The sequence below is a fragment of the Electrophorus electricus genome, chromosome 12 (assembly GCF_041902795.1).
Source record: "Electrophorus electricus isolate QZ-2024a chromosome 12, ASM4190279v1, whole genome shotgun sequence".
Taxonomy (NCBI): Eukaryota; Metazoa; Chordata; class Actinopteri; order Gymnotiformes; family Gymnotidae; genus Electrophorus; species Electrophorus electricus.
Window position 1 is genome coordinate 12,192,896 of NC_137508.1, and position 22,985 is coordinate 12,215,880.

General features: G+C 41.9%; 2 protein-coding genes across 3 annotated transcripts in view; one reads left to right on the forward strand and one right to left on the reverse strand.

Annotated features, from left to right (window-relative positions):
• Window positions 1–5,950, reverse strand: part of prkceb (protein kinase C, epsilon b) — a 70,196-nt gene extending 64,246 nt beyond the window's left edge. For both annotated transcript variants that reach the window (XR_014126271.1, XM_027002512.3), the window contains exon 1: window positions 4,284–5,950. Coding sequence is in view for 1 of the 2 variants with exons in the window: in XM_027002512.3 (XP_026858313.1) it covers window positions 4,284–4,631 (348 nt within the window). In the remaining variant the exon portion in view is untranslated. The remainder of the gene's footprint in view (window positions 1–4,283) is intronic.
• A 2,722-nt stretch (window positions 5,951–8,672) lies between these two features.
• socs5b (suppressor of cytokine signaling 5b) lies at window positions 8,673–22,210 on the forward strand. Its single transcript, XM_027002577.3, has 2 exons — window positions 8,673–8,964; window positions 16,668–22,210. The coding sequence occupies exons 1-2, from the start codon at window positions 8,847–8,849 to the stop codon at window positions 18,362–18,364; spliced, it is 1,815 nt and encodes a 604-aa protein (XP_026858378.2). The 5' UTR covers window positions 8,673–8,846; the 3' UTR covers window positions 18,365–22,210.
• The last annotated feature ends 775 nt before the right edge of the window (window positions 22,211–22,985 follow it).

Below are 22,985 nucleotides of genomic sequence, written 5' to 3' on the forward strand. Positions count from 1 at the left end.
CAGTCTTCGCCCTACGCAGAACACTGGGTCCTTCGTGTTCCAAAAATCACTCGCAGTGCATGCCGCGACCGCTGGTGTGTGCGGGGTGGGAACAGGAGGCTGAAGCGGCATTACGCGGAGTAACGTAGGTCAAAAAAACGCTTTAGCATCCGCAGTAAGGTGTACTGCGGAGAGCAGCCATCATACATGGCTACACCCTTCTCCACCCACCCATCTCGGCATGAGGCTCGGCATGGCGACGCCGACACTCTCACTGAATACGTCTTCTTCAAAATCATTCGATTTTAAGGAATTGAACAATGAAACAGCATACTGATTCCTGCTGCAGTAATATACGCCAGGTACAGTATAATACACACGCAAGATTAATTAACAAAGAGTGACTCAGACAAGTTTATTAAGGTTGAACTTTAATCATTATATCCGCTCTGACAGTGTTTGGCTGAAACATTGTTGTGCGCATATCTTCACTGTGTCCATCCTAAAATAAATCACTCAAACACACACACACACACACACACACACACACACACACACCTATTTTGAACAGGCAGCAAGACATGTAAGAAGGCCTTTCAAACAAACTGGTTGAGAAATGTGTCTGTCAAAACCACTCCTTAAAAACTGGCATCACACCAATGCACATGTAACAACTTGTGAAGAATGTGCTGGGAAACATGAATGGAGACACACACAAACACACACACACACACACACGCACATACAAATACACACACACACACACACACACATATGCATTCTCTCTCTCGCTCTCTCTCTCTCTCTCTCTCTCTCGCTCTCTGGGATTTTAACTCCAGTCAGATACTACATCCTGAGTCAGCTGTGGAAAGGAGGCAGCAACTGCAAGTGTATACATGTGTCATTGCTCACTGGACTGCTCTGCTCCGTCTGCTATTTCTCACCTTGCCAAGAACAATTCCCTCTCAACATGCCTGAAAGGAGATACCAGCTCAACTATCTTTTTTCATGAATCCACCTAATCCTGGTTGATCTTCTCAAGACCTCAGACAAAAACAAAAAAACAAACAAAAAAAAACAAAACGACAGGTTGCTACCTGACCAGGCCGTCGACTGGGTCTGCAGGATGCCGTCACAAGTCTCACTATCTTGAAATCTAATTACTCTCTTTCAAAGTCATTCTGACTCTTATTTTCTGAGTGAAACTGAAATGTTTAGGGGAATTCACTCTGGTTCAAATGCCAACAGTCATGGATTCTGTGCTAAAACAGAAGATAAACACTAGAGTGGAGTAGTTTCACTCTCACCAATTAAACTGCAATGAAGAGCCAAGTACAACAGCCATGTTAGGGGATGAACTAGCAACCAGCTCCACCATCACCTGAGCCGCTGCTGCAGTTACTTTACTTTTCAAATGTAAGCAGAGATTGTTTCACGGTTATTAACTGAAAATGCCTCCAATTTCATCAATTAAACACTTAATCAAAGAAAACCCACCTGATATTAAAGGCATAGATTGTTGAGTTTCCAATTACCCTTACCATGACATATCTTAGGCCACACACGCACATACAATTACACCATACCATGTAATTCAGGTGGGGTGGCAATGTAGGTAGGCACTTAGAGAGGCCTATAGAAACAAGCCTAGGCGATTGTCAGGCTTGCTTCGGGGTTGTTGCTGCACCATTGTGTAACATCTCGGCATGCATTGCATACACCTGAGAAGTGCTATACTTCGTCTAGAGTGACACTGAAAATGGTAAACCTGGTAAGACAGCGGCTTTGCTGTGTAGAGACTGAACAAGGTGTTGTTGTGCTTATGCTAAACTCAAAACATCACGCCTAAGTTTATTCTTCCACATCAGTAGTACTTGTTTGGACAAGGCAGGGTGCTGAACCAATATTTGCAGGTAGAAAACCTTAAGTCTCCATTTGGTACTTTCAGCATTACAAAATAACATGAACTGACTGACAAATGCAGTCTGCCAAACACAAATTAGAATAACGAAGCCAATACAGGGTAGGAAGCATACTCGACAAACAGAGTACGCAGCAAGCACCAGAGTGGTCTGGAAGCATGGAGGCTGAGTGAAGGGGACACTCAGAGAGCCTGGGGGTGGGGCTGCCCCCCCCCCCAACCTCTCTGCCTCACTCTGAAGTTTACACAGCCGGCAAGTCTCCCGCGTCACGCCTCCGCCAGGCCCCACTGCGGTACTCCGAATCAAAGACAGCGAAGATGAAACACTCCCGTGCCACGCCGCTTGCTCCGCGCCACGGCAAGGTGCCCTCACAAGAACGCGACAGCCCACGCAAGTGCGGGACAGACGGAGGAAGAGCGACAGCCGTAGACAGAGAAAGCGGATTCTGTTTACATTCGCGTGGTTGGGTAGGTTTCTCGAGAAAACGTGAGCTTAAGGGAATTCAGAACAATACAGCAGCAGGATCAGGCTCTGTAACCATGACGCCCACATCAACAGCTCACACAGAAGTGGCTTTACACAGATCCCCTGCAAGTTACACAAGCACCGTCTGTAAAGTAGTGAATCATGCCGAAGTCCACGCCTGTGTACATCTTTTTAAAGGTTTCTATCTCTGTCACTCTCGCTCTCATATCACACAAACCCTCACACCCTCACGCAAATCACAGAAATAAACTCAGAAAGAAATTCTTGCTCTCAGAAGAGTAGACCAATGGACAAATGGACAGATGGACCAATCCATATTGTAAATATCAACAGTTTACTGAGTTTGAAATTATGGCAACTACATATTATTTAAATTCATATATGTTTATATTTGCTCATGCCTTCTCCAGAGTGATCTCTATGATGATGGCATATTAGACCAGCTGCTTTGGGCTGCTTAAAGTTAACATCCCTGTCATCTGGAGAAAAGACTAAATAATCATGTACACGATGAGTGACATTTCATACATTAGAGCTGTAGCCCACTGTGCTGTTAGCCACACTTAACCCCTGACTAAATCTAATCTTAAACATGACCGTAGTCTCCTGAGCACATGCACAGTTTGATGCCCGTATGTCCGAGCACTTGAGCGCAAAACGGAAGGTCAGATCAGGACGGCCTTGTCCTTGATGCAAGAGCACGAAGGCTTTGTACCAACTTAACGGGGTACAGTCTTCTGTCTGTACACTTCAGAATGGTAATATGAGGTTTGGCAGGTGAGTGCAGCACCTCCTTACATCAGGATCTGATTGAGGCACCTCAATAATTTAAATCTGTGTCTGCCTTGGGCAAGAGAACAAAGAACAGAACAGCCTCCAGGCACACAGAGTGGCCAATTCACTATCATATACTGTAGATCTGCCATATTAGGGCTCTTAAAGGGACAAGGATTAATGCTGCACACCTCTGCCAGATAGAGATGATGGAGAAACTTCTCATGATTAGGCAGGACAAGCAGCCAAAAATAAGCCATTAGCAGTTAATAATATGAAAACATTGTTTTTTAAAGTCTACAGGGTGAACCAGCATGAGTGAATTGCCACTGTCTAAACAAGGCTCTTAGATGCAATCATAAACGTTTGGACTGCAAATATGTGTATGAATTAATGTATTATTACACAACATTTAACCATATTGTTTTAAAAACTTACAACAGGAAACTCCTGAGGTGCTGTACACATATATTTTGTGCTGAAGAGTCACCTGTGCAAACCCATAATTTTTTATAAGGAACTGCTACAGTATATGGCTGTATCAACAATCAGGCTGTCCTTTCTACCTTCAGGAGCTCTGGGCCATTTTTGCACTCTCTTACATCAAATTACTAAGTGCATGAACGTGGCCAGGGACAATTGCAGAGAAAAACGTTGACTGGCTGCTTTCTGGGATGCATGTGCAATCCGATCTTGTTTTGTCTGGTCATTTAACATCGGATTATATGACTGCACTCAGTGACGGTAATATGGCTCTCTGCAGCTGCAGGGAATATTTATGACATGCTGTGCACCCTCTCTCGCCGTCTCTATGCAACCAGGATATCTGAACATTGATCAGAGGCCTCTGAGTTGTAATGAAACTGGTGGCATCGCAGGGGAGAGGAAAGCAACGCTTTTCTGACTGCACATGCTGAGAACGGTGACAGGTAATACACAGGGAATGAGGGCGTTTGGAGTGATTTAGGCCACATCCGCAAAATAATTAGCATTAGGCTGGGGGAGGCGGGGGCGGGGGTCAAAAGTTGATAGAACACTTGCACAGCTGAGAGAGTTACTGTGTTAGGTTGATAGTCTGGGCTGTGTGCGGATAAGAAGGCGTAAGACGGGAGCTGGACATACCCAGTCCTCGAAGTGTTTGCTGCCGTTCTGCAGCAGGTCTTCGAACTGAATGGTGCAGTTGGCTACAAAATCATCGTATCCGATAGGCGCGTCGTGAAACACCGACAGCTCGATTTTCCTCCCGTCGCGCACTTCTGTGACAAACTCATCGTGCCAGGCCGGGCTGTTGGTTTTCTGTTTGGTGGAGGTTTGACCTACACGAGAATCATCCACGTTAAGGGCAATGTACGTGTCTAGCTGAAAGGTCTGGGTCTTTGGGCCGACAGCGTGTCTCAGAGACCAGGCTGTCGGCTTCAAGTCCAAAGCTTCACAAATCTTTATCTTTAACAATCCATTGAAAACCACCATGGTGTTCGCGTAGTTATTTACGGCTAATGCCAAACCAAACGCTTTTGAATGGACGGTCCTGTATGGTTGCCAGTTCGGGACTCGGTAAATTATTCAACAGGACAGCTACAGAAAATCTCCCAGCCGATTCTCCGTTTTCGACTTCTGTTAGTTTCTCCTAACGGTACAATGCTCGTCCTCGCAGATATGCAAAGTCTAGTCCAAATAGGGAGAAGGATTTCACTTTGGGCTTTTCTCCGTTGTTTTCCACGCTGAAATCATACATGTGGTATGGAATCCGACAAAACCCCCTTCACGGAGAACGACCATTAAGACGTTTAAAAAAAACACACACACACAAACCCAATCTTCCAGCAGACATACAACGACCATTCCACACCTCAAGTCACTGGGAGTAAAAATATGCCAGAAGTGGACCTCCTCGGGGGCAACCTTCTTCACCATAAACACTCCTGTTCCTCCTTAAACTGGAGCACGGGATGTCCCTAGCTTCTCCTCCGTGCATCTGGAACATTTACCACGCGAGCCTCCTCCGGTCGGTCGAAGGAAATAGGGGTTTAGGTCCGAGGGTAGGCTGCGAATTGGTGCGGTTTTCGTACTCGTTTCAGCCTCCCTGGCTCTTTTCTCGTCGTCGGTACTCGGTTTCCTGCAGACCTGCGTCTCTCTCTCTCTCTCTCTCTCTCTTTCTCTCTCTCTCTCCCCCCTCTCCAACTGTCTGAGCGCTAGTGCAGGAAATGCGCAAAACACGTCAGTTTCGCAGAGCCGCGCCGCGTCTGCTCCACCAAACGACACGACAAGGCCGCGCTCTCTTGTCACCGCGGTAGTCTGGATGGAAAACATCTAGCAGTGTTTGTGATCGGCTGTATAAAATCTTTTGCGCTGAATAAAACTTGAGTAATGTGGTGCATCGCGCTGCGCTGGTCAGCCCTTGTAGAACTACGTCTAATTACGAATGACGGAATCACTGGTACCATTTAACCTGATCTTTAAAGTTATGTAGGCTGTAGCCGAAGATCTTGACAGTGTTGTCTTTCCATGACACTTTAGCTGTGTATTTTTTGTTTCCGTATCTTTACAACATCGATAGCGAAGTAGAGTAGATTTTTGTAGTGACTGGATACATGTTAACTGGCATCCCCCGACCAGTTTAGCTGTTTAGAAAGGTATCTATGTGTCACTGTTGTTATTGTTTTAATTAGCCTGTTGTTGTTTTTTTGTTTTTTTTTAAAGAATTTGTCCTTCAAGTTAATAACGTGGCATATAATAAAGAATTCAGTGTTGAATATGCTCTCAAGTACTAATGAGCTAAGCTGTTTCTCAGCTCGTATAACTTCAAGAGTCTCATTGCCGTAAGTACAGTTAAGTGTTACCTATTTTTCAGTAGTGTCATTCAGTTGTGTCATATAAATGCAAGATGTATGATGATCTCAAACACAGTCAGACACATAGGCCTACATTACAGTTGTTGATGCATTTTCTTTTGTTTCACTTTTCATATTATATTACATAAAAAGCACTTGTATTTATACAGCTGTATTAATACATTATTGTTCATTATTGAATAAAAACCGCTTTGTGTTCAGGTGAAGCGCCATCTTGTGGCTGGAATTCTCACGATACTCTGCCCCGCCAGGTTTGGCAATGCCGCTTGTGCAACTAAAGGTGGTACTCACATGGAGCAATTCTTAGCATTTTTAACAAATGAATTTCAGTTTTGTATCAAAGGTTGACTTTTAAGACATATTACCTTTGTTTATAATCCAGTGTTTATTTCCGTTCTTCACTAATTTCTTCCTCTACAGTACACTAGAAAAAAACTGCTTGTAGCCTACTGGGAATTACATCATCGACATCTAATTTGTAATTATCTATGATTAGTAGATCTATAGACTAGTAGATTACAAAGGTTAATTTGTCTTACTATTGTATTACATTAAACTGAGTTGTGTTCTTGGAATTATCTCCCTAAATAATTATCTATAATTAGTGTAAACTAGTAAACTATAGGTTGATTTGGTTTACTACTGTATTACATTAAAGTGGGTTGTTTTCTTGGAATTAGTGCTCTAAATTGTTTACTTAACGTTTAGATTTTATAATTTAAAACTTAATAATGATAAAATAGAATGGTATTAGAAGATACATACTTTTAGCTGTGCCACATTTTTACGTTTTCCATTAAATACATAGTCTACCTGTTTCTCCCTTTGGTGTGTGGAAATGAGCTCACTAGATGGCAGTATGATCTTTAACAAAGCTGGCTCCAATCTGTTGCATATGGTACATTTTGTTAATATATCGGGGGTGCATGAATTGAATGGAATGGTCTGCCAAATTAACATAATTTTTGCTCAGATCAGTCAGATGCATTTTTTAATCTCATTTCCTGGATTAATTTCTCTCCTAGTTCATAGTAAATAACTGTGGATTAATCACCTATTTGAAGTGAGTTTTGCTGTCTGTTGTCTTCAGTTAGAGACTTCACTGTATGATTGTCAGACTTTTATGTTTAGCTGAAGACATATCCAGCTGAAATATGAACAGCTCACCTGCACGTCTGTGTGCACAAATGTTAATTCAAACCAAACGTTCCAGTTACAACCACCACATTAAAAAGTGCTGAAAGAAAACAAAGCACAATGCTGTTTTGTTTTAAAAGAAAGAAATAAAAAGAGACGTGGCACGAATAAGAGGCCTAGTGAAGTGCAAGAAACAAAGGCAGAGAATAATCTTTTTTATACCCATCTTACAAGTTTCTGAATTTTCTCTGTTGACTCTTTTAGCTCATGCTTCTTCTGTCTCAGCCACAATAATAAAATGAGTGATTTTTGCTGGAACTGAATGAAGATGTTGTTCAGCCTGTGGTGATTTCCCCGGGGCTTCCTCTCAGCCTACTACATTACTCAGAGATATTCGGCTACACATTAGATGGTCTCACATGAGCCCAGTATGCAACCCAGCTCCAAATGATGACATCAGCAGTGGGAGAAAAATGAACGCTCCTTTGAGACTCTGATAGTGTGAGGTTTATGGGTGTACAGGCTCTGCATAGGCAAGAACTGGCTACTCGAGGACTACTTTCAGGGCCCTGGGGTGGACTCTGTCCAACCCCAAGATGCCAGCATGCACATTTGTACTTACTGTCATAGAAACCACTTTCAGCAAATGTCAGAAATTAGACAGTATGGACAATGTGTCTTCTGTGCTGGAAAAAAAGAGGTAGTTCCAAATATACTTGCACTTTATGGATTTAAAAATAGCATAGCAGTTTTGTGTAATTTATCCACTGAAGTGTAAAGAGTCCACAAAACTGTGGCCTAACTGGTTGAAAGGCTTTGCACAACCTCTACTTTTTAAGAGTTAAAAAGAGTTATTTAAAAAGAGTTTCTTTCTGTCCCAAAGCCTTAGAGTGGGCTGTTTATTTGTCTTTATGTAAGATTTTCTTTTTTTTTAGTTTCTTATATGGAGCTTTGTTATATGGAGTATGCATTTCATAATCTCACAAAGTCTGTCGTGAACACAAGAAGAGGCACATTAGATGCATATAAATAACAGCTGGCTACACTGAGCGTTTTGCTCGGCACATATTCATTGTCTTTTCCCCCTCAATCTGGAACACGCAAAAATGAACACAAAGGGTATTAGAAGAAACATTCAAAGAGCGTATCCATCACTATAAACATATTATTAGTGACCACACACAGCGGACTATTAAAATGAAAGAAAGTGCACTGAACTTAGACAAATACTTAAGTCTAAAGAAAACATGCCGTAGTCTACATAAAAAACGTACAGTATCCGACTCTAAACAACAGTCTAACTCACGCATGCATTGTCTCTGGTATCCACGTTTTCAGGATGGCAACCGAGGCAAGGCTCTCGTCCTCCCTAATTTCATTGGACGCGTGTGGTGCCCGTCGCGGTATTTGCGACCAGTCATTTCTGTGCGCCGCCCCATCGGAAGTGCGTTCTCCCTTCATTGGTTTAACGGAGCCCCGGTCCGCCTGTGAGTTCAGGCTATTCGCCCCGTGTTTGCTCAGCGACCGTCATATTGGCTGTCAAGAAGGAGGAAGACGCGGACTAGAGAGGTGGCTCAGAACTGGCCCTGGATCAAATGGGCATTCCAGAGCAGCAGAATTGCGGAGCTCCAATTCGAAGTTTTTCCTCATTTATCTTTAGGAAACGGACTTCGGCAATGACGAGTTGGTATCTCGCATGTTCTGTTCGCCTTGGGAAAGCTTTTATGGGATAGCTACGAGTCTGACATCTTTTGATAGCCATCTTTTACAGACAAAAGAGGGCTACGAAGTGATAGACGACCGAGATTGCAGAGGTAAGCACTCTCATTCTAGCTCAGTTTAGAACAGTTTGTGGGCATATCCTACTGATATATCCATTTTACACGGTGTAATGTTTTAGTCAGGTTCGCTAACGTTAGTCCGTTGCCGAACTCTAGCTAGATTTAATGTAACGGAACGCGCGCGATGTGTCACTGGGATTTACGGCGGTTGCCCTCGCGCTTCGGTGCGTGCTCCACGTTGCCTAGCGGAGTCTTCTCAAGTGGCAAGCGAAGTTTGCTTGACTGGCCAATGCCTCCAAAATAAAATCACTAGCTTTGATTTTTTTTAATCGCCTTTGGGACATGGACACAATTCTCGTAGTTTTGACATTCAGACATGTGGGATCAGACCAGCTAGGTTAATTGTGCTGCATTATTTTGGCGAAGTTTAACTCTTACAAAAGGCTATATTCTGAACCCAAACGTGGGCTGTGTTGTCCAGATTATATTGCCTTTATGAATGTTAGGCATCGCTATACAAGTTGCGTCTGAGACGTTTTTGCAAGCCTCTCGTATAATTTTTAGGAATCTGGGACCTATGTTTTTATAAAACGGTTGTTTTACCAGAATAAGTAAGTCAAAGTGATATTTCAGTTTTTGTAGCATTCATGTATGAAGTTATACTTCAGTATCTGTTTATATATTTGAATATTGAATATACTGCTCTTTGACTAAAGATTTTCTGTCTGTACAGGGTTTAATCTATTGTGAGGCAAAATAGTGCAGGTTTGCTTCATTTATTTACAAAAAAACAAGCAGTGTTTGTTCAGGTTGTATTATATTTTTTCTGGGTGTATTTGATTTATATATTTAATGCCATTTCTGCCATAATTGCATGTCAAAAAAAGGGAAAAAAGTTAGTGGCCCGTATTGTACAGCATCTACCACCATAGCACTTCCTTCACTTTATTGCATTAAAGTCAGCTTGGCAAAGATCAGTTAGTTGAGGACCAAACCATCTGGAAAGCCAGCTGGGGTAAAGTAACCCATACCAAACTGTAAAAAAGACTTGTCACTTCTGAATCAGAACATGTGTGATTTTAAAAGAGAATAATGGAATCTGACTGATTCAACTGATTGGGTTTACTTTTAGTGCATTTATTTAAGCCTGATATTTGGAGCAAGTACTGTCATCATTCTTGAATGTGATATTAATGGTTTTCTTTAGTGACACAAACTAACATTCTAACATTCATAACATTCTTGCTGCAAGAGGCTGGACAAGACAGTACTTTTGTCAGTTAAATTTCAACCAAGACCCTTATAAAAGCATTGTTGCTCTAAACACCTCCAGAGCAGTCTGAACTCACCTATCCTCCTAGGGCAGCGCTCTGAAAGTGAGCAAGGTTACCACAAACATCTCATTTATCGGCCTCGGAAAAAGAAAGTGATTACGCCCATAATGTTGTCTGAAAGCCAGGCCACTCATTGGGACCCCATGAGGGTAGGCGTGCCGCGCTGAAAGTAACAGCAGAGGATCGTTTTTGGGTTCCGTATGGGGCAGCATTGCACTAGTCTTTTTGTGCTCCTCGAGGCTGGTCTTTGGGAGGTGTATCACCGTAACATTCTTGGTGAGGTGTTGTTGTTGTTGTTGTTGTTGTTGTTGTTGTTTGTTCATCCTGTGGAAATGACTCATCCCGCTTCCCGTTTTGTTTGTAACAATCCCATTGTTGTGGTTTATGGAGTACCTTGGTGTTAACTGCAATGGCTCATATAAGCCATTGTATATTTATCAAGTGTTTTATGAGCATACTCACTGAGAAAAAACAGTCACTAGCCACTGCTGACGGTGTTGTTCTTGATGGGGAGTGACAGTGACCGATTTATCCCTAAATCACGTTTCCACTGTGCCATTCTTTTGCCTTTTACCCTCTTCGGTCCAATTACAAACTAAGACAATGGCAAAGACCTTAACATTTCTATCCACGACACAGAAGTGATCTTGTGGTCTTACACACTGTCTCACTCTACCATGATGTGCTTTGTTGAGGTGTATGGAATGTGTGAAAGGCACAAGGACTTGTTAATACAGATTTGGCATCAGACCTATTATTTTTACCCATTCTTCTCTAATGCTTGGCATAGCTATTTATTTGATGCCTAATTAGAAGGTATCCTAGCTAACGGGAGACACAGGACATTGTTTGATTAGTAATCCAGCTTCATATGTGTAGCCTTACATTAACAATCAACCATGTTCCCTGCTCAAATTATTGTGCCTGTACCTAGGAGAAGACTTTAAGATATTCCACTTTTACTGCTCAGTTTACCTTATATCCTTATCCACAACACGTATTGTGTTTTTTAAACGTTTTTTTTGCAGATAGTGTCCCCCTGCTCTCTTGCACAGAATGACATTTGTTTACATGCTGCAGAGCATGACTGCTATATTTGACTTAAAGTTGAGCAATTAACAGTATGGAGCTGCAGCCTAATCAGTGTTATCCAGTTCCATACTGTTAATCTCTCTGCTTGTTCACTAGCTGGGTGTGAGTGTTCAGTCATGTCGTTAACATTCCTCCACAGAATATTGCCTTCTTATTCAAAGCCTTCTGTTTTGGCACAGCATAGCCTATGTCATGCACTGAGAATGCATAAAATGACCACCGAAAAAAAAGATGAAGGCCCATGAACACATTTATTGGTGCTGTCTAATACATCTTACATAACAACAATTTTCTGTGTCAAATCACAGTCTACATTTTATTGCATGTTCCTGACCTGTGAAATCACCTGGGCCTCACTTTGTTTTACTTGATAGTACAGCTTGGTATAATCGATATTTTTAATGCTTGTTATGTAATTCACTCGCCATGCAAATTGGCTGATTTTCAGACCATAACACTATTATTACGGGCTAGTGTGCTTAATGTTTTACTTTTGTTTCATTATTGTGAGTGTCTTGCTCCAGCTTTGTTAATTAGAACAAGCGTAACTGTCGTCACAATAAAGGTATTTTTTGTATGTGTGTGAGGAAATATTGCATGTTTAAACATGTTGTTAAAGTATATAGTGTCTGTATATAGTCTAAATAGTGATCCATATGCCCAAAATGTAGCTAACCAACCAGTATGCCAACATCCATTGAGTGTGTAGCATGTCTTAAGTTGAAAGCTATCCATATAGGCAGAATGCCAAATCTATTGTTAATGAAGAGAAAGGCAATAATCACTTCATACCAATCATAAATACTACATTTACATACCACAAATTTAAAGTTTTTCATAGAATAAATGTAGAAAAAGTAAAAATATAAATTTATTCTATGAAAAACTTTAAATTAAACTTGGTTTTATTTTAGTTTTAGTGTTATTGCAAAAATATTGTTCTCCCTGCTGGCAAAACTACCCAATTGTAAGATTACACACTTAACTGGCTAGTTAACATAAGTGCAAATCTGGCCCAAAATGGTACCGATGAGCGCAGTGGTAACTGCTGCAAGACTGCCATTGAGGATTTCCATGTGAGTGTTCTTGTTCTCTTCAGGGAATCAATGTTCTCATCAGGCTTGTATATTCACACTTGCCTTACCTGATCTTATCTGCATCTTCTGCCATACTTCAAGCTAACAACTAGACTGTTATGCTTGATGCAGAGACTGTTAGTTATAGTTTCTCTTGAATATGCAATATATTGAGGTTCATGTCCACACAGCAGAATGAAAAAAGTGAACAAGCAAACAAATAAATAAATACATTTAAGATCAATTTTGGGAAGGAAATTGCAAAACATCAGTGCAGGATCTTTATTATTTTAAATTATATTGATTCCAATTTTGGTTCCAATGTGAACAGATCAACTGCTTAATTATTGATACACAGTACACTTTGTCAGACACAATGCCTGAGCAGTGGTAACAAAGGAAAAACTTCAACAATTAGGAAGGGTTCTGCAAAACCTTTGTAAAGGTTATTTGAATATTTTGCATCTCTCATAGAAAAACCAGGTCAGCTTTGCGTTTCTGTGTGCTAGCATGTGGCATGGACATATATGAAGGAATCAAGTATAATTTTGTCAATAAAAATATCCTAAGCTTTTCAGCATGTTTGGGAGTATGGAAAGGACACTCAGTCCCTCCCTCCCTTATGCAAGCCAGAGCTGGGCTTTGTTTGTTTTTGTGACCATGATTAGCAAAGTCACGGAAAAAAAATATGCTAACTCGCATGGAAAAGCACAGCCTCCTAAGATGCATCTGATATTCTGGCACATTAGTGATGCATTTTATGGAAAAAAACAGCAGAGGGTGTGAAATAAATGAGAAGGACAAAGAGACTGTTTCATATGTGAAGTGTTAGATGAAAGCTTCACTGTGTGTGTGTGTGTGTGTGTGTGTGTGTGTGTGTGTGTGTGTGTGTGTGTGTGTGTGTGTGTGTGTGTGTGTGTGTGTGTGTGTGTGTGTGTGTGTGTGTGTGTGAATCCTCTGCCCTCTTAGTATAAAATTATTGATGTAGGGCAATGGTAAGTGTGCTAAATATCAATTTCTTCATTCAGGTTTAATTGTGGTTGTGAAGTCGATTAATTAAAGTTATCTGCCTTTTGCTTGTGTTGTCTATTTTTGTGTGCATGTCTATTTTATGTCTTATGCAGTACAGTGCTTATTGATCAGTTGTGTTTGTTTCTAAAATGGAAATGATTAATTACTCTGAATAGTGTGCATTATTTTACCAGGATATTTGCTGGTGTGATATGTTGAGAATTAACATGAATAGAGACATGATCTGACCGCACTGGTCAGCACTGTTGTCTATCAGCTACGGTAACCTGGGTTCGATTCCCGGCACAAGAGTTTGCACATTGCGCTCTGTGCTGTTGGGATGGGCTCTGTGCCCCACCATCCCCACCTCAACCCAGAAACGGATTAGGTGGTTTAGAAGATCGATGGACATGTGCCAACATTACCTAAATTATTGGGTGGACAAGTGATATCGCTAAAGTGTCATGGTCAGTTAGGCATTTAAATGCCCAATGCTGTGTACATTTACACAATGGCTCCCTTGTTACTGTTGCTGTAAAATTATGAAATTATGTTTAATACATGCATGTGCATACATGTGCACATATCTTCTCAACCTCTGATCCTTGTTTCATTATAATGGAGGAAAGAGGAGGGTTTGAACAATCTTTCTTCAGAGAGGAAGTGGTCCCTCCACCCAGGAACAGGCTTGGCAAACTTGAAGCTAAAGTATACCACAAATGTTCTCTGCTATTACATGTAGGCCCAGTCTTAACTGTGAAAGTGTCTCCAGTTGGTAAGATTATGTTTTAACATAGTTGAGTTTCATAGAGAGGCAAATGACACACACATACTTATCAGGAATGTCCGATGATTATCATAAACCATCCAGAAGCAGTAGAGATAAGTAGTGACATCTTAAATTGAGAAAAATAAATACACAAAATATTTTTTTGGCGGAGGGCCACACGCAGTCAAAGAAACAATAGTATCTGGCTATACTGTGTTGAGCACCATGTTGCAAAAGACGCATAAAGCAAGATGGTTGCCATAATGGTAATGTTTGGAGGATTTCAATGTTGCTTGCTGGAATCTGTTCAAGAAAATTAGTCATGTGAGATAAGACCTAATTGGGGGCATTTTTTTAAGGCATTTGCTATATTTTGTCACAGTGTTTTTATCCCAGCTATTGCAATCAAATGTATCCTAATGAACTTGATGTGTGATGTTACAGTCAAGTCAAGTATCATTTCATGTCACTCAAAGAGTTAATGTTAACTAACATTAATTCTTAGTGTTAAATTGTCATTGTATTAAATTTTACATTTAATTTTATCATATGCACTTTTGTACAAATGTTTATTATCTACTAATGTAGTGCTGAAGATGTTGTTAGGGTTTGCCTCTGTATATAATACAAGGGGAACATTAGTTCTTGTTACCCAGTGCTGCATATTATAATATTAATAAAGTAGAATTCTGGAGGGTTACCAATGCCAGCTATTTCTCAAGTAATTAAAACTGTTCTGACACATTTCAAATATGTATCCACATTGTAAAACATTATTTGTTGGTTTACACTCCACAGGCCTGCCAGTGGGCCCTCGCTCTCATTTCTCACTCATGTACCTACATCTCTTTCCTCTTAATGTCAGTGTAGTTACTGAATAATTTACAGTAGTTACTGAATAATAAAACTAAAGCATAAATCTATTTTATTATTAAGGCAACCACATTACTTACTTTAGCTTATATATTAATTGAAGCATAGCACAGTAAAAACAAAGTTTTAACTTTAACTATGTGTTATTATGTTAACACAGTATAACAGATTATGTTATTTCAACAACAATGGTCAATCTAAATTCACCTGGGGGAAAAAAGCGAGTAAAATGAGCAGGTTTTTGTATAATATTTGGGGATAGTATAACAATGATTTCAAAAACAGCAAATGTTTAAAAAGCTAGGCCCATAAGCAAGATTCTTGGTCATCTTTTTTACTCAAAAGAAGTCAAATTCTCTTGGTAATAAAACGCAGGACTTTTGGTTGGGCTCAACTTCCTGACACTGACCTGTCAATGCCGGCATAACTCGCTTCATTTCTTCAGAACTTGTGCAAAGCTTAAGCAAATTTGCTGTAATGGAGATCTGTTCTTTTAATTAAAAGGGAAGATAAAATCAATTGCCACTGTATGACCTTTGACATCTTTTAGAGCAGGAAAATTGGAGATCCATGCCTCTATATTGTGTTCCGTCATGAATCCTCCCTAAATTAACAAACATTGCATGACCTACAGAGACTATGGGTTCAAATAATGGTGTTCAGTTTTACAATCTGGTTAGGCCTACTGTGTGTAATGTACACGCCACACTTTCCTAGTTTTAAGCTTCCAGAGAAAACTCTATGCTCTGCCTCATGTCTTCCTCTTTAAGGGTGATCATTTTGAGCCAGTATTCTAAGAGAAAATGGGGATCTGGACAAGATCAAGTTCTTTCCTTGGATTTGCATAACTAGCACAGACGGACCACTTGGATTTAAACAAGGTCAGCTCTGTCTCAGTGAATAAAGGAGAAGTGAGATGACTTACTGTCTGACTTGAACTTTGAACAGACAAGAAGCAAAAACTGACTGCTATTCTTGTCAGTCTACATATGTGTCATATGTGTCTGTGTCCAGTAACTCCATTCATCAGTATTTCCTCCTAGCATGTGTCTACTGCCATGACAGGGAAGGTTCTTAGTCAGGTCCAGACTGGCTCAGTAATGCTTTACATACCAGCAGATCAGCTGGGAGTAGATCCTTGCGTTCATTTATAGCCGTGGCCTTGTGTCCCTGCATATCTGCCTGGCAACTCTGTGCTCACCGTATGACTTTACCGAGTACGGTCACACTTTATTACACATGGGTACACTTTTCACTGTACAGACTTGCAAATGCAGACTGTACTGCTACACCCACTCTTGCCATTCATGCGTAACATGCTTCACACCCCGTCTCCACCTACCAGGTGTACAGTTTATGAACAATTTAGAGCCAGAATTACCATCGCGACATATTCTGCTTGTAATTAAGATACAGTGCTATAAAATAATTGTGAGTAAATCGCTGGACACTATTTAATCTACATATGCACATTTTCTAAATGTTAATAACCAATACACCATTAAAATGGTGCATCACTGTTTTTATTAACAGGCACTAGTTTTAGTAGTGGTTAATTCTTGGTTTCTATTTACCAAACAGGTCTGAGTCTCCATTCAATGGAGAAAGTGGGGAAGATGTGGAGCAGCCTCAAGAGCAGATGTCAAACCCTCTTCCACACCCATGGTCCTGAACCCAGTGTATGCAGTCTAGATATGGATGGTGTCCACTGTGTGGTGGACCTGGGCCAGGGAGAAGTCAGAGGTGAGTCCCAGGCTGCTGGGGGCTCTGCTTCTGCACAGTTTCTCCGGGTGAGCAGGGGACGCCGAGGCCACAACTGTGTGGCAGATATTCCCCAGATTGTGGAAATCACAGTTGACAAGGAGAGCGAGGATGTGCGGAGGGTGCCGCTGGTACGCAGGGATTCCTATTCCCGGCATGCTCCCTGGGGAGGAAAAAAGAAGCACTCCTGCTCCACTAAAACGCAGAGCTCTCTGGAGGCCGATCGGCGGACGGAATGCTCAAGAGGAGGGCCAAGGAGGCGTGAGCGCTGCTACGGGACCAGTTCCATCCAGGAGATGGGTGAATCAGAAGTAGGAGGTGGTGGGCGGAGCCTAAGTGTCCGCTCCGTGCGGCAGCAGCTGAAGGATACAGTAGGCTTATGCCTGCCTCTGAATACAGGCCGTCGGCCCCGTTCGGCCGACGGCCAGGTTATTTCCAAGCGCAAGATCCACCTAACGGAGCTGATGCTGGAAACATGTCCATTCCCACCTGGCTCTGACCTGGCCAACAAGTGGCACCTCATCAAGCAGCATACAGCACCAGTCAGCCCACACTCGTCCACCGCATTGCTGGATGCTTTCGACCCAGCACGGCCCTCCCTGGAGGACGAAGAGGAGAGACTCCGCGAGCGACGCAGGCTCAGTATTGAGGAAGGTGTCGATCCACCTCCAAACGCGCAAATCCACACGCTGGAGGCCACCGCTCAGAGGTCTGCCCTCCACAAACTGGGACCAAAGATGGCACCCAGTTCTGGCGAAGGTCCCGGGGAGGCCAGGAGCCTGGGTGCTGGAACCTCCTTTTCAGGGGGTTTGACTGGTATAGTGGCACAGGTGGGGATGAGCACAGCCACACCATCCCAGCTTGCTGACTGCGACTCCGAGGAGGACTCGACCACTCTGTGCTTACAGGCACGGAGGCCTAAGCAGAGGCATTCCTCTGGAGATGGACACTCCTCCAGGCATCCCGGACCCTGGAAGGTTCACACACAGATTGACTTCATCCACTGCTTGGTGCCTGACTTACTGGCCATCACAACACTTCCCTGCTACTGGGGGGTGATGGATCGTTACCAAGCAGAAGCACTGCTGGATGGCCGGCCAGAGGGCACCTTCCTGCTCCGTGACTCTGCCCAAGAGGACTACTTATTTTCAGTTAGCTTCCGCCGCTACAACCGCTCGTTGCATGCGCGCATCGAGCAATGGAACCACAACTTCAGCTTTGATGCCCATGACCCCTGCGTCTTCCACTCCTCCACGGTCACGGGTTTGCTGGAGCACTACAAAGACCCGAGCGCCTGCATGTTCTTCGAGCCGCTGCTCACGGCTCCGTTGCACAGGACCTTCCCGTTCAGTCTGCAGCACCTGGCACGGGCCGCCATCTGCAGCCAGACCACCTACGACGGCATTAGCGCCCTGCCGCTGCCCGTGAGCATGCAGGACTTCCTCAAGGAGTATCACTACAAACAGAAAGTGCGTGTTCGCTGGCTAGAGAGGGAGCTGCCACTCAAGGTCAAATGAGGCCTGGCTGTTTGACCAACAGAGGCATGAGCTATGAAGGCGAGGGGGACTCTCTGCCAACGGGAATGTGCATGGATCAGATCAACACTCGTTGAGCTGGGGTTAGGCTTGTGGTAAAGAAATGTTTGGAACTGCCAATACACAGTTGTTTTAGTTCACACTTAAATCACATTCACATGGAATACACATTTATAATAAGCAGTTTACGCTACCTGGCAAGCACATGTTTTAACTGTCAAGCAGGTTTGGATTGGAATAGTTTGGTCCTCTCTGTCCAGTCTCTCTGACCATATCTACTGGATTAGCTTCAGCCTGCCTGCTACACTGTCTGCACACGCCTGCACTGTCTCTCCCATTTTACACCATGTGGTCCCAGATTAGTTACAGACATTTACTCACAAAATGGACAACATCCATTTCACTTCATTTAAATACTAACATTATACTCATAGTATAAGGTGTTTAAAACTAGCCTTACAAGGCTTATATTTAGTTATGTATTACACGATTATTTACTAAGTAATAGCTAATTTACCAGCAATAAGTTTAAATGACTTTGCCAAACCCTCTTGAGTGTTATGTTTCATGAGGCAGCATTTAGATCTCAGAACACAGGAAATGGACAGAGTTACACACTCACCTTTCAGCGCTGAGCTCGCCTTTTCAAGGGAGGCAGATCTAAAAGACACAGATTAACTGCATGAGGAGGAAATTGCCAGTTAGAGACAGTGATTCTTTCCTGTTACCCACCAGCTACACACATGGGACATATGGACACACAGACATAGTTGACCATGTGCCATATAATGGAAGGTTTGTTATCTAAAATTGGCTTGCAAAGCAGCGTCCTCTCTCAGCACAATTGCCATTTTCAATAGGATGTTGCTATGCTATGAGTGAGGGTCTCAACTGAAAAACCACAGGCACTTTGTCATAGTAGTAGTTCAGAAAAGAGCAGTGGACTGAACATATGCAGTGTCAGTTTGTGATAGTATTATTGACTATTTGTTACTTCCTCCCCCCATTTGGGGCATAACTTGAGTTCATGTCTTCAGAACTCACTATCATTATCTTCTGCCATACAGGGCATGAATCAGTGGTCTGTGTTTCACACTGATATGAAGTTTTGTAATCGGTCACCTTCAGTCTGAGCAGATGTTATATTATACAAATAAATGTATGTTTTAATCTGTCTGTGGTTTTAAGAGGACATGATAAAATGATATTTGCAGCTTGTACGATTACCTCACTATGTCTTTGCTATAGACACAGCATGAACATGGAGATATGCCATTTGTGTACTTGTTTTTAGTATTGATGTCCTGTTACCTTATCAGATGTGGTTAGTTCCACACTTTTGTTGCACTTTTACCCATTGTGAAGCATATAGCTATAATATGCTTCCTGTGTCATATTTTTGTGCACTAAAAATGAGATTCCTTTAACACTGTAAAAAAAAAAAAAGATGGGCTAGCCAATTCTTTTAATCATATACCCTACGATAACCTAATTTGTTGATATGAGTGATGAATATTTTTTATATGGGACAAATAAAGGCCAAGCTAACGTCAACTGTTCAGTTCACTGTCAAAGCTGGAATATCATATTAATATGAGAAGATGCTCAGGTCCACTATGAGTTCAACTTATGCATAATGGCAGGTTGCAATGGAAGCTGTAATTTAGTGTTTGTATTTTTGAGGATCATTGACCAAAGGGATGTTTGTGTGCTTTTTTTTATCATGTTCCCTAATTTTTATCTTGTTATTTGTTGAACACTTTCTTGGCACATTTCAAATTCAGGAATTGTCAGTAATTTTTCATCACAACATAAATAGTCTGTAGAAACCTAGTTTATTGAAAAGGTCAGTCCTCCGTGTTTGATCTACAAAAAAACGGAACGACTGGTTGTGGTTGACCCCCCCCCCCCCCCCCCCCAAAAAAAAACAAACAAACAAAAAAAAAAACACAACAACATTTAAATAAATTTCATGTTGGCACTGTAGGTTTGGAAGATGTTGATGTAATAAACGTTAGCCCCAGTGTTTTCAGTGGCAACCTGTGCCTTAAGCCTCTCATCTCCCACTTTCCCACTCCTGCTTTCTAAAGTAAGGGTTCTGAACTTTGGAAAGCTGTGGCCTGCTCACACGCAAACTTGGGACTTTCTGTGCTATAACTCAGCAAATGAGTCTCTCCTGGCAGAGTCCGACCCTGCCCTGCCCTACAGGCGCTAATCATGGGCTAAATTTACTAAGCTACCCTCTAAATTTACCACCTACTAAAAGGACCAGTCTGTGTTTCTTGATGGGTTTTCTGAAAATATAGAGTAGAGGGACTTTTTTCTTTTCCCCAGTCTGACCACATCCTCAGCATCACCCTCTTTCTTGGATATGTTGAGCTGAAAGCAAAAATTCTGTTGTTTGTGTAGTCTGCTTGGCCTCGACACTATTTGGGGGCTATTCTAAAGTTAGCATTAGCAAGAGGCTAACACAGGGCACCATTGAGACATTTTCAGTGCTCTGGTGTCTTGCTCTGGGGCGTGGGATTGAGTAAAAAAAACTCTATCAGTCATTATCTGGTTAAGGGTCAAGAGAATAGGAGGGGCTTGTGGTCGTTGTAGACTTTTGAACACTCCCTCTGATTCAGACATCGTTCACTGCTTTCGAAATAGTGGAAATCTGTCAGCCATGGCTACAGGGAATAAAGAAGTCTCTTCTCAAGAATCTTTTGAACTGTGCCTCATAATTACGATCTAGGGCAGTGGGGTTTTCTCTATCAAATGGTTAGTGTGACTTGAAAACAGCCTCTCAGTACTGGGAAGTCTGAAGCCTTTCCTGCACTTTGTTCCCTATGGGAAATAGCATGTGTCAGCCCTTGCAGTACCACATGTTGCCCATATGAACCATAAAACAGACTCTGTGCCGCGAGTACAGACTTATTGGGCAGGCCGGCAGCTCCCTTTTGTTCACCAGTTAAAAACCAGTTAAAAAGAGATGCCCACATAAATACACAAACGAGTCTCCATACTGCTCCATAAAAAGGCGCAAAGAGATGTCTGGATGTTTATTATAAGTTAGTAATAGATTTTAAGATCTAACAAAAAGAATCAGTTGTAGGACTGAGCATAAGTACTGTATGTGGAGCAGTACTGTGTAAGTACTGTGGTGGAGCAGAATTGTATCACTCAGCCAACCCTACTTTTGACTTTAGTTTTAAAGCTGTGCTAAGTTGAATTTGTACTTTTGAATTAAATTAATAGAAGTAAGTATTTTAGAATTAGTGCAGAGGGGTTGTATATTACTTTTATGCAAACATAGCAACAAAATCATTTTTATTTTTACATAAATCCTGTCCCTAATATGCAATGAGTATGATGTAACTATTGTTGGTATACTGTCACTTTAATGCTGTATGTGCACATCGGTTGCTATGTGAATGCACGCGCCATGGTGACGAGGCTTGACAATGATGTGGACTAATGGTTGTCATTCTGCATCCCAGACTGCCTTATATGTTCTGACCAATCACAACATCCATATCAGCTGCCACAGGCAGACCCAGCACCCATGAAACAAATATAGTGTAATTATATTCCTTCTCTTTGTTAGCTCATGTCAGGACAGAATTGGATTTTTTTTTTCCAATGGCTGGTGAAGATGTTCAGATTTTTATTGTCTGTGTTTACTTCCAGTCCTCCTTACCCTTGTTTTGTTCTGTCCTTTTTCATGCTGTTGTCTTTTGCCTAACTTCATTTGAAAACCAATGGATACAGTGCTTGTAGTTATCACTATTGGTGCTTTGCGAATGCTTCTTTGTCTTAATATTCCAAATAAAATTGTCAAGTGTATTCCATGCAGTCAAAGGACGCCCCCTTTATTGACCAGCGGTTCTATATGTGTATCTCCACTGCATTGTCTGTCTTTTTTGGCCACCTCTTTATGTGATATTTAGCATAGTGTTTAAACATACGCATTTTTGGATTTGTGGTTAGGTATGGGGGTGGGTTTTTCGGACACAATAATGAATGCGTTTCCACAGGTCAAATACAAAATGTTATGACAAAGATCTTACAGTTCCAGGAGTAATTGAAGACGATTCTAGAGTGTAATTAAGACTACTATCTCCCAGCAAGGCAGCAGGTTAGGCCTCAGAGGGCCTCTGGTTTAAGGACAAGTGCTGGAACTGGCTTGACATTTGTGCTGTAGTAGCCAGCAATTCACTGTCTGTCCCTGTCAAACCGATGTATAAATAGTATGCGGGTTATCAGTTTCACATTAGTCACATAAGCTTATGAATAATTGAAGCCGTGCTTTTGACCTGGAGACGTGAAAAGAGTCAGAATTTTACACTTATTTAATTTAGCACACCAGGAGAGCTTTCATCACCTCCCACGCACATTGTATGGGAACTGTGAGCCAGGGACACATTCTGATTCATCTTTATTACTGCTCACTTTGTGTTCAGCAGCAGTGCTGTATTGCTGTCTATCTCTTTTGTATGTCAACGGTAGAACAGGGCATGTCCTTTGCTTCAGCAGTAGAGGATGTGTCAGATATTTTTGAATGGCACGGTTTATCACATCATGAAAGAGAAATGTTCTGCTGACAGAGAGTGCCATGTGG